Source organism: Octodon degus, unplaced genomic scaffold (assembly GCF_000260255.1).
Source record: "Octodon degus isolate 3935 unplaced genomic scaffold, OctDeg1.0 scaffold00023, whole genome shotgun sequence".
In the NCBI taxonomy this organism is placed as follows: Eukaryota; Metazoa; Chordata; class Mammalia; order Rodentia; family Octodontidae; genus Octodon; species Octodon degus.
Genome location: NW_004524599.1, coordinates 19500558 through 19514883, shown reverse-complemented (window position 1 = coordinate 19514883; position 14326 = coordinate 19500558). Strand labels below are relative to the sequence as shown.

The following is a 14326-nucleotide window of genomic DNA, read 5'->3' as shown; positions in this document are numbered from 1 at the left end:
GTTGAGCGCCAATTGTAAGAAGCCCCTCCTGGTCCTTGGCTTGATCCAAAATCTGTATTTGTAATCCCCAAAATATGGTATTGGAAGCCCACCAAGTTAATTCTAATCTACCATTCCTAATATAACACAAGGCAAAAATAAAGACACTAAAGCATATTTATGATTATGGGGAGCCAAGGGGTCCTAAGTCCAGCCACACAGATGGCTTTCCAGAACAAAAGGGCTGGTCCAGGACTGACCTGGGTTTTATTTAGTTGGGAAGGAGGCATGGCTTGAGAATGACTGACTGAGAATTGCAGGAAGTAGCTGAGTACTGTGAACTAGGTAGGTAGGTGGCCTGCATTTACCTGTCATGCAGAGAGAAGGATATGCAGAAAAAGTAATTTGCATCAAACTATTGAGATAGTGTCTAATGTTTAGGGGTCCGGTGCTTCAGCTCTGATGTGTAATCTTTCAAGCCCCAGGAAGTCACAGCCTCTGTCTCAAGGCTTGACCCAGCCGACAGTGTGGAGCACTGGCTCTTCATCCTGTCTCCACCTGGTTCATAGCAAAGAGCAGCAGGTGAGGGTTATCAGGGAAACACATGTGCCTGTGCCGTCTTCAGAGACCACCACCAGCACCTCGGCTAGATCAGTATGCATTGGTTAAGGCCAACTGAAAGGATAGAGAAGTCCTAGCCAGCTCTGTACCTATCAATACGAGGCAATAGGTCGGGCCCAGCCAAAGTGGAGCGCTGCCCCAGTGGGCCTCCGCAGTGAGTAAGTACCATGCTCTGCTCTCTAAGATAGAAATGTAGCCATGCTCACCTCAAGCTGTGAGAATTGAATAAACACGGTGCACACGTGGCAGCTAAGCGGCTAGCACTGAGTATCTCTTCTGTGATTTAAGAGCACACTCTTCTCCACTGAGTCTCAAATATTCATCCCGAAGTTTGCACTACAGTGCAAAGCTGGGTTATTTCCAGGTATTGGACCAGTGAAGCCCTGGGGACCTGGTGGTGTCACTGAGGATGCCCCCCTATGAATGTCTGTCACCTTCATGTGCAGCTGAACAGGCGCTGACAACTGTTGGGCTGTTCATTTCTCTAAAGTGAAAACACACCCTCTTTGAATTCCCTAAAGTCAAGAAGCCGAGCAGGATGTCAGAATCCCTGTGCTTTGGTGGGAGGCTGAGCAATTTAGTGGGATTTTGGCTCATGAAAAATAAAGGGCCAGGGATGTAGCTTAGTGGCAGAGCACTTATCTAGTGTGCATGTGCAAGGCCCTAGGTTTGATCCTCAGCACTGCAAAAAACAAAACAAATGGCCCAGACACAGCTTAGAGCAAGGTCATGAGTTCGGGCCCTCATACAGAAAGAAGTCAGCATGTTGCACAGATCCCCTCTGGAGGTTACTCTACGCTGGTGTACACACACACACACACACACACACACACTGGTGTGCGTCAGACACATGGAGATAGTGCTGAACCCGGAAGGAATCGTGCTTGCACACACCCTGCAGATAGGCAGCAGCTGTGGCTCCTTGGGTGTTGGCCCCGCTGCAGGGCTGCTCTCCCTCAGGGGCACTGCGTTCCTAGGACCAGCCTCAGAGAGTGACACTAAAAACCAGAGACCAGCGAGAGGCAGGTTGGGACTTTGCCTGGTGATACCATCTCCCTCCTGATCTCTCCACTGGGCTGTTTGGCCTGGATCTCAGCTGGACCTTTTTTGCCCAATCCTACCTTCACAGGTGTAGTGTTGAGCCCTGGCAAACAGCTTGCACCTCAAAATTTCCTCTCAACATCTACTTACGTGGAACCCAAGGCTCACACAGGGGCACCACGGGTTTTCTTCCTTGGACGCCTGGCCTGCGTCTCAGTCAGCTGGCTTCTGCACCAGAATGGGAGACGATAACCTGTGTGTATAGAATCACAAACTGGTTTTGTAGCTTTTCAGTTGTGAACCACGCGATATTTTTACAGTCTCTAGAACAGTGGCTTGAGGCTGGGTATGTGGCACCCACCAGCACTCTGGGAGGCTGAGGCAGGAAGATCAGTTTGAGCTCAGCTTGGGCAATTTAGTGAGAGCCTTTCACAAATGAGTACTGGTAAAGGGGCTTGGGTATGAGCTGTGTCAAGGTCCTGGGTTCAATCCCCAGTAAGCCCTTCCACATGAACTAGCTTCTAGGTTTTCTGCCTAGCTAATTTGTTACCAAATTGAGTCTCAGGGTTGCCACTGCTTTTGGACAGTTATCCACATTACACTCTACACGGCTGCCTCATGCCCCTCCCCCGGCTTCCTAGCCTAATAGGTCGGGCCAGCCTCATAAACAACTAAAGTATTTGTCTAGACAGCCATGAATTAAGTTACACTTGAGGTACCTTTTCCTTCATAAATTGCCTATCTTGTTTTTTTTCCGATTTGTGTTTGATCAAGTTGTCTGCCATCTAAGGCAGTGGTGGTCCCCATTATACACGGTGTATTTTGTATAGTCCTCACTGGATATGTCACCTGGCCCACTGCCAACCTAGGTAGTTTGCATAGGAGCACTGCCTGGGTCGCAGTATCCCGAGCTACTGAGCGGGTTAAACCGACACCTGTCCAGACACGCCCAGCAAGGGAAGTTTTGCTAAGAAACCAACTACACACACCCGGTTGCTACTTAAACCCTAGGACAACAAAAGCCATTGATCCTAGATAGTGAGTTACTCCCCAGGTCGCTTAACCGAATCATTTACTCGAGTAATCCGCAGACTCCGTGTTTTGGCGGCCTTGAGACCTTTTAAGAGTTGGGTGTCTCGAGCTCACCCGCTACTCCTGCGATCTGAGCCATTTCCGGGCACATTAGTTAGCCAGCTCCTGCCTAAAGTCAGGCCGCTCTTAAGAATAAAGCGCAGCAGTGCCGCCACAGCGAACCCCGTGCACAAGCTCCTTCCAGGGCGGCGTGAGTGGCTCTGAAAAGAGCCTTTGGTTCCCAGCCTTGCTCCTTACTTGGCCTTGTGGTGGCTCTCGGTCTTCTTGGGCAGCAGCACGGCCTGGATGTTGGGCAGCACGCCGCCCTGCGCGATGGTGACCTTGCCCAGCAGCTTGTTGAGCTCCTCGTCGTTGCGGATGGCCAGCTGCAGGTGTCGCGGGATGATGCGCGTCTTCTTGTTGTCGCGCGCCGCGTTGCCCGCCAGCTCCAGGATCTCGGCCGTGAGGTACTCGAGCACGGCCGCCAGGTAGACCGGGGCGCCGGCGCCCACGCGCTCGGCGTAGTTGCCCTTGCGCAGCAGGCGGTGCACGCGGCCCACGGGGAACTGCAGCCCGGCGCGGGACGAGCGCGTCTTGGCCTTGGCGCGAGCCTTGCCGCCCTGCTTGCCGCGTCCAGACATCACAGAAGCAAACGGTAAGTCACAAGCAGCTACCTAAATGAAAGAGAATCTGGGACAATTTTTATAGCCATTCTTGGGCGCGAAAAAGGAAGACTTGTCACTGGCTAAAATTGTAGCTTCCTTTTAACCAATAGAAATAGGACTTCAATATTTATACATTTTTGATTGGGTAAAGATCTGTGACGTTACTCAAAGTAACTACCAATGAGGTACGCGTCTTGACACTCCACTAATTTGCATGCCACTTTCTATATCAGCAGAACTTCTCCAGTTACCCGGTGTTTACGTGGCTGGTTGTAGGACTAGGTGCTTTTTACCAGTATGCCGGAGCCCGCGAAGTCGGTCCCTGCCGGGAAGAAGGGGTCAAAGAAAGTGGTGACTAAGGCGCAGAAAAAAGATGGCAAGAAGCGCAAGCGCAGCCGCAAGGAGAGCTACGCGGTGTACGTGTACAAGGTGCTAAAGCAGGTGCACCCCGACACGGGCATCTCGTCCAAGGCCATGGGCATCATGAACTCTTTCGTCAACGACATCTTCGAGCGCATCGCGGGCGAGGCGTCGCGCCTGGCGCACTACAACAAGCGCTCGACCATCACGTCGCGGGAGATCCAGACGGCCGTGCGGCTGCTGCTGCCCGGGGAGCTGGCCAAGCACGCGGTGTCGGAGGGCACCAAGGCTGTCACCAAGTACACCAGCGCCAAGTAAACCCAGAAAAGGAAGGTCTAACATCTACCCACAAAGGCTCTTTTCAGAGCCACCTAAGGCTGCCAACATTAGAGCTGTTCCACACTGGAATGTTAAATTTAAGCTTGGCTCTTGGGTGTAGAGCTCTGTATGGCAGGGTAAAGCGGGAAGTGCTGGTGTCTAAGGGTGGTGCTTACAAAGTCAGGGGTCTGCAAGGAATCGTAAATATTTGCCGGCTTTTGCAGCAAAATCACCTGAGTGGTGTCGCGTCTCTTGCCTCCCCAGTGCAGCGGTGTACAGTAGCACAGTGCTGTCCCCGGGTATGTGCCTGTAGCTCTAGGCGGCCCGCTGGGGTAAAGTTCCAGGATGGGCGAGCCTATTTAGTTGGCTGAACTTGGAAATTGAGCTCAGCTGGCTTGTGTTTTCTTTCCCGTTTCCATCTGGGCCTGGAACAGGCTGTAGGGCCAGGCCTTTCTCGCCAGCAGAGAAACGAAGGAGGGGTCAAGCCTCCTGTGGCCAGTTAAGAAAGGCATCTTCAGTGATCTCAGCTTCCTCAGTGACAAGCACAGCAAAACTCAGAGACATTAGTGGAAGAGCTATTTTGGTTTTCAGACTGGCCTTGAACTCACTGTAGTCTTAGCTAACCTCAAACTCAGCGATCCTCCAGGGTCAGCCTCCCAGGGCTGGGATTACAGAATGCCCCACCACACCTGGCCTTGAGGAAATCCCGAGTTTAGAGAGAAGGTGGAATAGGACTAGACCCTGCACGGGGACCAGTTTGCAGGCGGTGCTGCACACAGAGGGATCAGAGCAGGCAGCATGAGGAATTTACTTTTTGGCCAAAAGCTACAAGGACTGAAGATGCCTGCAGCGAACTGACCTTTGGGTGAAAGGAAGGGCTAAGGAGTCTTTAGCTGGTTTGTGACCTTGGCGGGTTTTTAGCAGCGCAGGCGAGTTTCATCAGAAAAGTGATTAATGCTGCATGTGTGTACGCACATGTTTCTATGCGTTTTTCCACTTTCTGGTCCACTCTTCTGGACATAGGCAGTACATCTGTGTAATGAGTTGCTTGTCCTTGGAGAAATGTGAGGCCAGCAGCGCCTGCCTTCCCTCTTCTGTTTTATCCTGCCTGCAGTTGGTTGATTACACTATACCTGAAATAACAAGTGTTCATCAATGTATGTCCTACGGCCCATGTGATGTGTTAGCTCATTTATACCGATTAGGAGGTAGATACTACTAGGCACATTTTTGAATGCTGAAAGTAACATACAAGTGAGAGGAAGATATGTTTTATTTTCTGTTCTGGTTTGAGGCTAGTTGTCCCCTTAAAGCCTCATGCAGTGATCGGGTGACTTCTAGAGTTTGTCATTAATTCATGATCCAGTGCCGGGATTATGGGTGTGCGTTCTCCACCCGGCCTGGAGTGGATGCCTGGATGCAGCATAAGGGAGAGGGACTTGTTCTGTGCAGCTGCTGTAGCTGCTACTCCTCCCATTTGCTCTTGCTGTTTTGCTGTTTTCCACCAGCATGAACTGCTGCCCTCTGCCATGAGCTGCCCTGCCTTGGAGCCAGCTGAGTATGGGTTGAAGCCTCCACTGACTGTGAGCTATGTAAACGTTTACTTCCTTAATTTTGGGTGTTGGGTATTGTCTCAGCAATTAGAGAAGAATAACTGAGGCACTTTCCAAAGGTGAAAGATCGAGGGCCTAAGCATTGGGAGAGGAAATAATAGGAAGAGAAGAGGTGGCATAATTCAAGCTTTCTAGAGAGTGGCTTCCCAAGCAAGATGTCTTTCCTTCATCTGTCAGCCCCTGATAATTTTAGCTAGATAGCAAAGTTGGTATATTCAAAGCTAGTGGGAGAAAAGTGTGCCAGTGGTACCCCTCCTGTTCAGATTTCATGGCAAACAGTGAGAAATGTAATCCACTTCATCACTTCCGAGCATGTTTCCTGCAGTACTGTTCTAGACTCCAGCCAAGCACGACTTGGGTGATCTGCCTAAAATAGGCCTCCAGTGGTGCTGAACTGCTCCATTAGGTACAGTGTGCTGTTGAGATTTTTGTCCTGAAACTGATAACGGTGTGTTGCTGCCATTAATTTGAGGCTTATAAATCATCCTGGTAGATAGCATGCATCACCTTGGTTTTTTTATTTTTTATTTTATTATTGCTTTCATGTCTTTTTGCCCTTGTTTGAAAGTTCGATGTGTTTTAATACAAAAAACCTGGTGGACTCTTCTCATTCCTTTCTCCTGGGTCTCATTTTGTTCCTCTGGGCTGGCATAGAATTTGACAGCTGGAAGAAATCAGTCAAGCTTAATGGCCTTTCACAAGCAGGAAGCTGGATCCCCAGAGCTGCTTTTGCTCACAGTACTGGAGGCAGAGCAAGAGGCAGAGCTGCCTGCTGGTGTGGGATCCTGCTGTCAGTGAGCTTGGAACACAAAACTGAAAGGGGCCGGGGAGATGGCTCAGTAGAATAAGTGCTTGCCTGGCAAGTGCAAGGGCCTGAGTTCAATCCTCGGTTTCAGAGAATGGCAAAGACCCCGGCTTGAGCAGCTGGAGGAGCGCGCTGGGGCTGGCGGAGGCCAGAGGCTCCATTCGGGAAGAGTGGAGGGGGGGCCGGGTCAGATCTCAGGAGGCTTCCCGGCTCCTTGAGGTTCGAGGGGCAGCAGTTGCTCCCCTAGACAGCTCTGGGGCGTGGCTTCCCTCCCCTGGGCTCTGCTTTCCCTGGATGGAAGGTTCAGGGCAGTTGGGAGCACAGCTGAGCGTCCCGAATGCCGGGTAGTCCCTCTCAGAGATGAGGCTGTGTGAATTCAAGGCTAAGCAGCCTTATCTTTCCGTGTTTTAGACACACTTGGTAATATTAGTGCTGCCTGGCACGCGGCGCTGAAACCGAGTTTGATTCCGAGTAGGACCAAAGACAGACAACCCGATGTTTAAGTGCCTGACTGTCTCAGGAGAAAATACCAATAGCACTTCAATGAGTACCAGGCTGGGAGCGAAGGGCCGCCACAGCCCGAGCGTCCTCTCACTGGTCCCCTGTACACCCTTCTCTTTTACTGTCACAACATGCATGTCCTTCTCTCCCCTTTAGCCATATTATAATAACTTGATTTAATTTTGAGTAAAATACTTTTCTTTGAATTTTTATAATCTTTTAAATTATTCAAAACGGTGCCAGAAGAATTCATTTTCCCACCGCTGTTGGCGCTTTAGAACGCGTGGGGGACCCGGATGCGCAGGGATGCGCTCTCGCGGCCGCGCAGCGCTCTGGGTCACACCTGAGCGGAAGGCTCTGCGCGGAGGATGGCAGAGCTGGGCTCTAGGCGGACCCTCGGTGACGCTTAGCTCGCACGTGCTCGGGTGGGCCGCTGGGCACGGCCAGGCCAGGCCTCTCCATCCGGAGCAGGAGAGTGCTTTCCAGGTGAGACTTGGAGGCTTGCTCCGCTGGCGTGGCCTAGCACGCCCCACGCCGGCTTGCCACAGTGCAAGTCCTCAAGTCTAGAAGATGCAGAGGCGAGGTGTAACACCGGCGTCCACGGAGCCTTCTCCAGGGCATCCGAGCGCTGCCAGAAGAGGCGATGACCTCTGTCCGCAGGAATACAAGCAGAGGAAAAGCAAAAATGGTTCTTTCTTGTATTTTTTTTTCTTCCAGTTTCTCCTGCTTCCCTGAAGGAGGACACAGGGACCTTAAAGCCCAAGGCCAATTTGGTAGTCTAAGCCAAGCCCCTCCACAGAAAAATCCACGCACTTACTAAGGCAACCACTCACCTTCCCTTTGGGTACTGGGATTGAACCCAGTACATTCACTATTTCTATCAATTTATGTTCAGAAGGAGCCTTGCTGAGTCTTGCGGCTTCCCAGGTTTGAGGAAGTCCTGATCCTCCTGCCTCAGCTCCCCAGAGTTCTGGAGCCCGAGGGAGGCATGTGTACTGTGGCCCACTCAGAACTACATTTTAAAGAACAGACCAAACTCTTCTATTTGACCCAATACATCAAAAATTTTGCCTTGCCATGTACACCATACAAAATGTATTAAATGAGGACCTTGGATTTTGGTTTTCATTTGAAGCTTTCAAATTCCAGTATGCATTTTACACTTTTACAGTTCATCAAAATTCTACATTGTCTCTATTTTCTTGAGTTTTTTTTTTCATAAAGAAGCAGTTAATGCTTTAATTTGTTTCATCTCCTTTTTTCAATTGTTTGTACTTTTTCTCTTCTTAATTTCTTTTTTTTTTTCCCATAATTTTATTGATCTTGAGGTTTTTTTTGGGACAGGATCTTGCTATGTAACCTACACTGGTCTTGAACTCGCTATGCAGCCCAGGCCTGCCTTGGACTACAGGTGTACAGGATTTCCCATTTCATTTTATGGGAAACTCTCATAGTGTTCTTGTATTTACAGTAAACAGCACTCATTTAGAAGTATAACTAAGCCACAATTAAACACTCCTGCAAGCTCCCATTTCCTTTTTCTTTTCTTTTTTTGGTGGAACTAGGGATTGAACTCAGTCCCTTGCGCTTGCCAGGCAAGTGCTTATTCTACTGAGCTATCTCCTCGGCACCCTAAGCTCCCAGATAGTGCTGTGATGCACTACGTGCGAGGAACAGAACTGACCTCTCCCCACCCACCCCCATGGGGGCACTGGTCAGAGCCTGACATCCCTTCTGAAGGTGCAGGTCACCAGTTTTTCCTGAGGGAATATTCAGTCCTGTGGGATTGGAACATGAAAAATGACAGATCCAGGACATGTAACACCTCTGCAGATTTCTTAAATGCAATGATCCTGTCAGGTAGCAGGCTCACAGACTAAGATTAAAATTATCCTTAACTGGGTGTGGTGGCACAGGCCCATAATCCCACCACTCAGGAGGCTGAGGCAGGAGGATCAACTGTAGTTTGAGGCCAGTCTGGACTGTGCTGTGAGTTCAAGACCAGTTTGAACTACACAGTGAAAACTTGTTTCATAAAGCAACAAAAACCCAACAAAACAAGCATCCACTCAAGACAAGATGTCCATAGCCAGTTCTTATGCCTGTTCTCGGGACCCCAGTGTTCAGGTAACAGCACCACTACCTGTTCTTTGGGATGATTTTTCTGCCTACTCAGAGTGTCTAAGAATCTTATAGGTTTGCATTACCAAATATAAGTATTTGTGACTTATTTCACCTGGCTGTCTATGCCTCCATTTTGCCATTTTAAAAATTAGAATAATAAAACACAAGACTATGAATTGAGATAATCCATGTAAAACATTTAACAGGCATTTGAGCAAAGTCTCAGTGTGTTTTAGGCAGTATGTCTATTTTGCCTCTTGTAACTTGGACCCTGCAGAGTTTAGGCATCCAGTTGTTTATAAAACCCTAGAAGGACCCCTTCCATGGGGTCTTCTGAAGGTCCTTCCTAACGACTCTTCCCCCATTTGAGGTCAGTGCGCATGCCTGCAGCCAGGTTAGCTGAGCAGCTGTATTTCTGCAAATCGATGCCTGCAGATTTGTGGGTCAAAGGAATGGGAGGGGTGAGGACACCTTTACAAAGAGGCAGCCCTGGGACTATAAAACATACACCCCACAGGACTGATATTAATTCCTGCCTGCTTAAGGACATTTCACTGCAGCCTCTAACATTTAGCAACAACTCACAAAGTGACAGCATGTATTTGAAATACACTGACAAAAGGTTAAAAGCTGAGAAATACAAAGAATATTAACAAACTCCCAGAAAAAAAAAACAAAAACAAAAACAAAAAAACCCAAAACATGAGCAAGTGTAGGAACCACTCAGACTTGTTTCAAAGTTCAGGGGCATCGGGGGACGCCTGAGGATGGTGGCTTGAGGATGCCACCCCCTCCCCCGGCACAGGCGCACAGTGTGTGGAAAGACTTGCAATGGTGATGGCACTGTGTGAAGATGTGAATACGAGATAAAAATCTGCATAATAATCACACAGTAAGGACCCAGGCGGCTCTTGAGTTCTGGCTCTTTGCTCTGCTCCATGCTGCCTGCTGTTGGTGTCACACGTGCATTTTTTAACCCTGGGACCTCACCCTCAAAAATCTCCTTTGGATGCCCTGAGCAGGCCAACAATAGGTTGTTGCCCGAAGGGAGACAACTTCCAAGTAGCCCAAGTCCCATACAAATTAAACTATCTGTTTTACACAATGAAATGTTCTACAAGCTGTACACTTGGCGAGACTCCTGGTTTGGAACAAGCAAGTAGGATGAAACAATGAAAGAAGGGGTACCGGGCCCAGACTGAAGCAGCTTTCCTGGAGAAGACATAGACAGGGCCTAGGGTTCAGCTGGGGCTCTGGGCTGAGCTACGCCCCGACCTTTTGATTTGGAGAACGAGCCTACTCTGTTGCCCAAGCTCCGCTGGCACTCGGGATCCTCTTGTTTGCGCTTCTTGGAATGCTGGGGTTACGGGCTGATTATGTTGTAGTAGCCAGCCGAGTTATCTAGATAGAAATATTATAGGCAGTCAGATAGGGCCAGTCCCTCGAAGGAGATAACACAGAAGACAAGAAACCTTACAACTGTGAGAGACAGATCCTGCCGCTTTGCGCCAGACCTAAAGACCAAAGATCAAGCAAACGCTGACCTTCCTAAAGATAAGCATCTGGGATCGATCATCACCTAGAGGAAGCCAGGAAGAGTCACTAATCCCACTGCTACCGGCTTGGCTACAGCACTAAGTCTTGTTCTACATTCATGCCTGTTTGCTAAGTGACTCGCTTCCCCATTTGGTCCTGGACTTTATTAATTTTATCTGCACAATGGTGTTTGTAATCTCATTGGATGACCATGGTTTTGTCCCACTTAATGCCCACCTAAGCTAGTTCCCATGTTCTGTGCCTTAGACCCGCATGGTTTTACGCTATAAAAGTCCCTGGAAGACACAGCTTCCTGGGGACCTCCCGCTCGGGGCCCTCCTTCTGTTTCTCTCCAGGACAGGAACTTTCTTTCCCCTAACATACATATTCTGCTCATAAACTGTTTATTCTTAATATTCATTTTTCGGTTTTAGAGAACATGAACTCGTTCCAGTACCTTTCAGGTGGGGAGTTTCATTTTCCCCCCAATATCACCTGGAGGTCCCTACATCAGTCATACCCAGCAACTTCTCTAAGCATTCAGAGCTTCACGCAGCGCTGACTGGCGCATTAGGAATGGGTGTGGGGGGACAGACCAGTGCAAATCTTCAAGAGAAGAACGCATGTGTACACACTGGGAAACTTCACAGGGAGAACATATTCCAACACTGAGCAAGTGTGCAGGAAAATTTTTTTTTTTTTTTTGCGGAACCGGGAATTGAACTCAAGCCCTTGCACTTGCCAGGGAAGCACTTATTCCACTGAGCCATCTCCCAGGCCCGCAGGAAAATATCTAGAAGATACTAATTTTCATAAAACGTCTAAAAGCGTAACAGGACACTATGCAGTCAGGGTATGTACAACGGAGTTATAATACAGTGCGGCACAGAAATCAGGTACTTGGGCCGAGACACTGGGGAAGGAAGATTCAGTGGCTCCCTGTGGCGACAGGCTGTGCTGGTGGCTTAAGCGTTGCCCTCCGCAGGGCTGACGTCTCAGGGTCTAAAAGCTAGCGCTGCAAAGCCAGTGAAGGCATAGGTGGGCTGCTGAGGACCCCGGACCGGCTTTGCAAGCCCTCCTGAGGCCCCGCGGGCAGCGCAGGAAGGCAGGAAAGCCAGCCCCGAGGAAACCAAGACACATCCCCACGTCAACACCTCCGGCCCAGGCTGGGTGCACAGCCTTAGACGTCACCGACCCAGCCTGCAGCGCTGGGCCACGGCTGTGAGCCGGCTGCACACCCGAGCTGGGCCTGGGCCTGACCCTCGCGCAGCCGGATGGAGACCCGTCCCTCCCGGGGCTCCGCCCTCTGCGGACCTGCGCGAAGACTGCGGCGCGAGGCGGGAACCCCGCCCGTCCCGCGAGGGGAGCGACCACGCCTGCGTGTTGGACTCCTTACGTTCACTTTAATCATCAGGATGCAGCGCCGCCTTTCTGTTTCAGCTAATGAGTGGGTCCTACCCCTCGCTTATTAAACAGCAAAAGTTGCACGTTATTGAACATACAGAAAATCCAAGAAGGAGAATATTGCTTTTACCACTACATTGGTCTTTGTATTTTCTTCAGTAGTGTTTGAATAGTCCTAGGCTGCTGGTACCTTTTCTCATTATATGGCAGAAATATGCTGACTTCCTGGAAAGAGAACAAGATGAAAACGTAAATGCAAACTTTGAAGATCTTTCAGGTGTATTGTTAATTCTCTTACACTAAATATACATTTGTTTTTCTTCCCAGTAGCACTTCCTCTCAGGCCTTAAACCTCACTATTGCTGGGTAGAACCGTTAAAAAAAAGCCTAATAATCTTTTTCTACATAGAGAATTCACGTTAAAAAGCCCTGGGGTGATGGAGCCTGAGCTCCAGGGTAACCTGGGCTACACTGAGTTCAAGGCCAGCCTGAGCTACTCGGAAGACTCTCAAAAACAAAACAAAACAAAACAACCCCGCCCCCAAAAACCCCCCAAAAGCCAGCAAGGTAGCTGAGCGGACCAAGCGCCTGCTTAGGCAAACCCACAGACCGCATTCAGCGCAGGGACCACAGCCACGCTGGGCACGCCGAGCTGCGAGACCCGGCCTGGAGGCACATTCCTGTAATCCCAGCGCTGTGAAGGCTAAAAACAGAATCACTAGGAGTCCGAGCTGCGTAGTGAGACCCTGTACCAAATATATCAAATTAAAGAGGAGAAAAACGTTAAACTGTGCAATATATTATTTGCACAGATCTCAAAAACTTACTTTAACCACATTAAAAAAAATTATTTTAAAATTTTTATTATTCCTCTCATCAGTGTATATGTAGCCCTGAAATATTACAAATATTGATACTACTAAAGGCGATATTAGTGCTTGACACCTCGTAATTACTCGAAAGTTTTGTTATCATTTATTACTGGAATTATGATTCTTGCAGTTAGTACAAAGTGATACAGGGAAAATGAAGCTCCTGACCTGAACGGCACCTGGGATGAGTTGCGTTCTCTAAAACCAAAGAGTGAATTTTAGGAACAGATGGAGGTTAAAAGCAGAATATATTTATTTATTTATTTATTTGGTGGAACCTGGGATTGAACTCAGGTCCTTGTGCTTGCCAGGGAAGTGCTCATTCCACTGAACCATCTCCCTGGCCCCAAGAGCAGAATATATTTATTGGGAGAAAGCTTCAGTCCAAGAGAGGGACAGAACTCCTCCACCCCCGTGGGTTGTCCCCGGAAGCTGTCTCTTCCAGGGACTTTTACAGAGTAAAACCAGGTGGTCCTAAGGTAGAGAATTTGGGAACTTGCTTAGGCAGGCATGAGGTGGGACAAAACTATGGTCAACCAATGAGATTACAAGCACCTTTGCTCAGGTAAAATGGATTAAATCCAGAACCAAATGGGGAAGCAAGTCATGTAGCTAGTGGGCAGGAATATAGAAACAGGAGTGTATCCAGTAGCCAAGTGGTGGCTGATGGATTAGTGACTCTTCCTGGCTTCCTCTAGGTGACGATCAGTCCCGGATGCTAATCTTTAGGGAGGTCAGCATTTGCTCGATCTTTGGTCTTTTTAAATTTTATTTATTTATTTATTTATTTATTTATTTATTGGTTTTCTTTTTTTTCTTCTTTTTTTGCATGTCTCAGTACATAGCCCACATTAGTAGTGATCCTCCTGATTTCTGCCTCCCAAGTGCTGGGATTACAGGCGCGCGCTGCCGCGCCTGGTCTACATCGCCGGCTCAGCGCACCTGGACGCAGGCCGGCGCAGCTTGTCGATCTGGCCCACAGCTGGAGCGTCCATCTCTCACAGTTGCAGCATATCTTATCCTCGGTGCTGTCTCCTTGAGGGTCTAGCCCCGTCTGCCTGTAAGATTTCTAATTTAGCTGTCTACAACAAAGAAATCTTGTGGGATATTAATACTTCAATTTACAATTAACTTTCATTAATAAGTAAAAAATTAAAATGCAAGAAAGGGGTATATTTTTATCTTTCTAGGAAAACTTTTATTAGAATAATTACTATATACCTCATATTTTTTTGTTGCAATGCTTTATTTATTTATTTGTTATTTCATTTTTGGCAGAACCGGGGATTGAATTCAGGCCCTTGTGCTTGCTAGGGAAGCGCTTATTCTACTGAGCCATCTCCCCAGCCCGTTGCAATGCTTAATTTAAAAAATTTGCTTCACTTAAATTCAGAAAAACTTTCATGTTTTTCTAAC

The 14326-nt window shown here is 48.6% G+C and overlaps 2 protein-coding genes across 4 annotated transcripts; one reads left to right on the top strand and one right to left on the bottom strand.

The window, feature by feature from the left end:
- Positions 1–503: 503 nt before the first annotated feature.
- On the bottom strand, positions 504–3365 carry LOC101560556 (histone H2A type 1-H). Of its 3 annotated transcripts, none has more exons than XR_002820512.1 (3): positions 2971–3365; positions 1792–1894; positions 504–537 (listed from the first exon to the last, which is right to left on the bottom strand). XR_002820512.1 is itself a non-coding variant. In XM_004628417.2 (2 exons), exons 1-2 carry the CDS (start codon positions 3351–3353, stop codon positions 1855–1857), a joined length of 423 nt encoding a protein of 140 aa, XP_004628474.2. In that variant the 5' UTR covers positions 3354–3365; the 3' UTR covers positions 1310–1854. The 3 variants fall into 3 exon arrangements, 1 of the variants encoding a protein (XP_004628474.2); XR_002820513.1 differs by lacking the exon at positions 504–537 and adding an exon at positions 2718–2796 and having other exon boundaries at positions 1310–1894; XM_004628417.2 differs by lacking the exon at positions 504–537 and having other exon boundaries at positions 1310–1894.
- Positions 3366–3658: 293 nt separating this feature from the next.
- Positions 3659–4114, top strand: LOC101559775 (histone H2B type 1-K-like). The gene has a single exon (XM_004628415.2). It carries the CDS (start codon positions 3675–3677, stop codon positions 4053–4055), a length of 381 nt encoding a protein of 126 aa, XP_004628472.1. The 5' UTR covers positions 3659–3674; the 3' UTR covers positions 4056–4114.
- Positions 4115–14326: the final 10212 nt, after the last annotated feature.

What these genes read in the sequence shown, in the direction of transcription:
- LOC101560556 (XM_004628417.2), bottom strand. Translation starts at nt 3,353, where the DNA reads ATGTCTGGACGCGGCAAGCAGGGCGGCAAGGCTCGCGCCAAGGCCAAG. An exon ending in GAGAGCCACCACAAGGCCAA is followed by an intron (nt 1,895 to 2,970) that starts GTAAGGAGCAAG and finishes CTATACACACAG; the next exon opens with GTTATCGTCTCCCATTCTGG.
- LOC101559775 (XM_004628415.2), top strand. Translation starts at nt 3,675, where the DNA reads ATGCCGGAGCCCGCGAAGTCGGTCCCTGCCGGGAAGAAGGGGTCAAAG.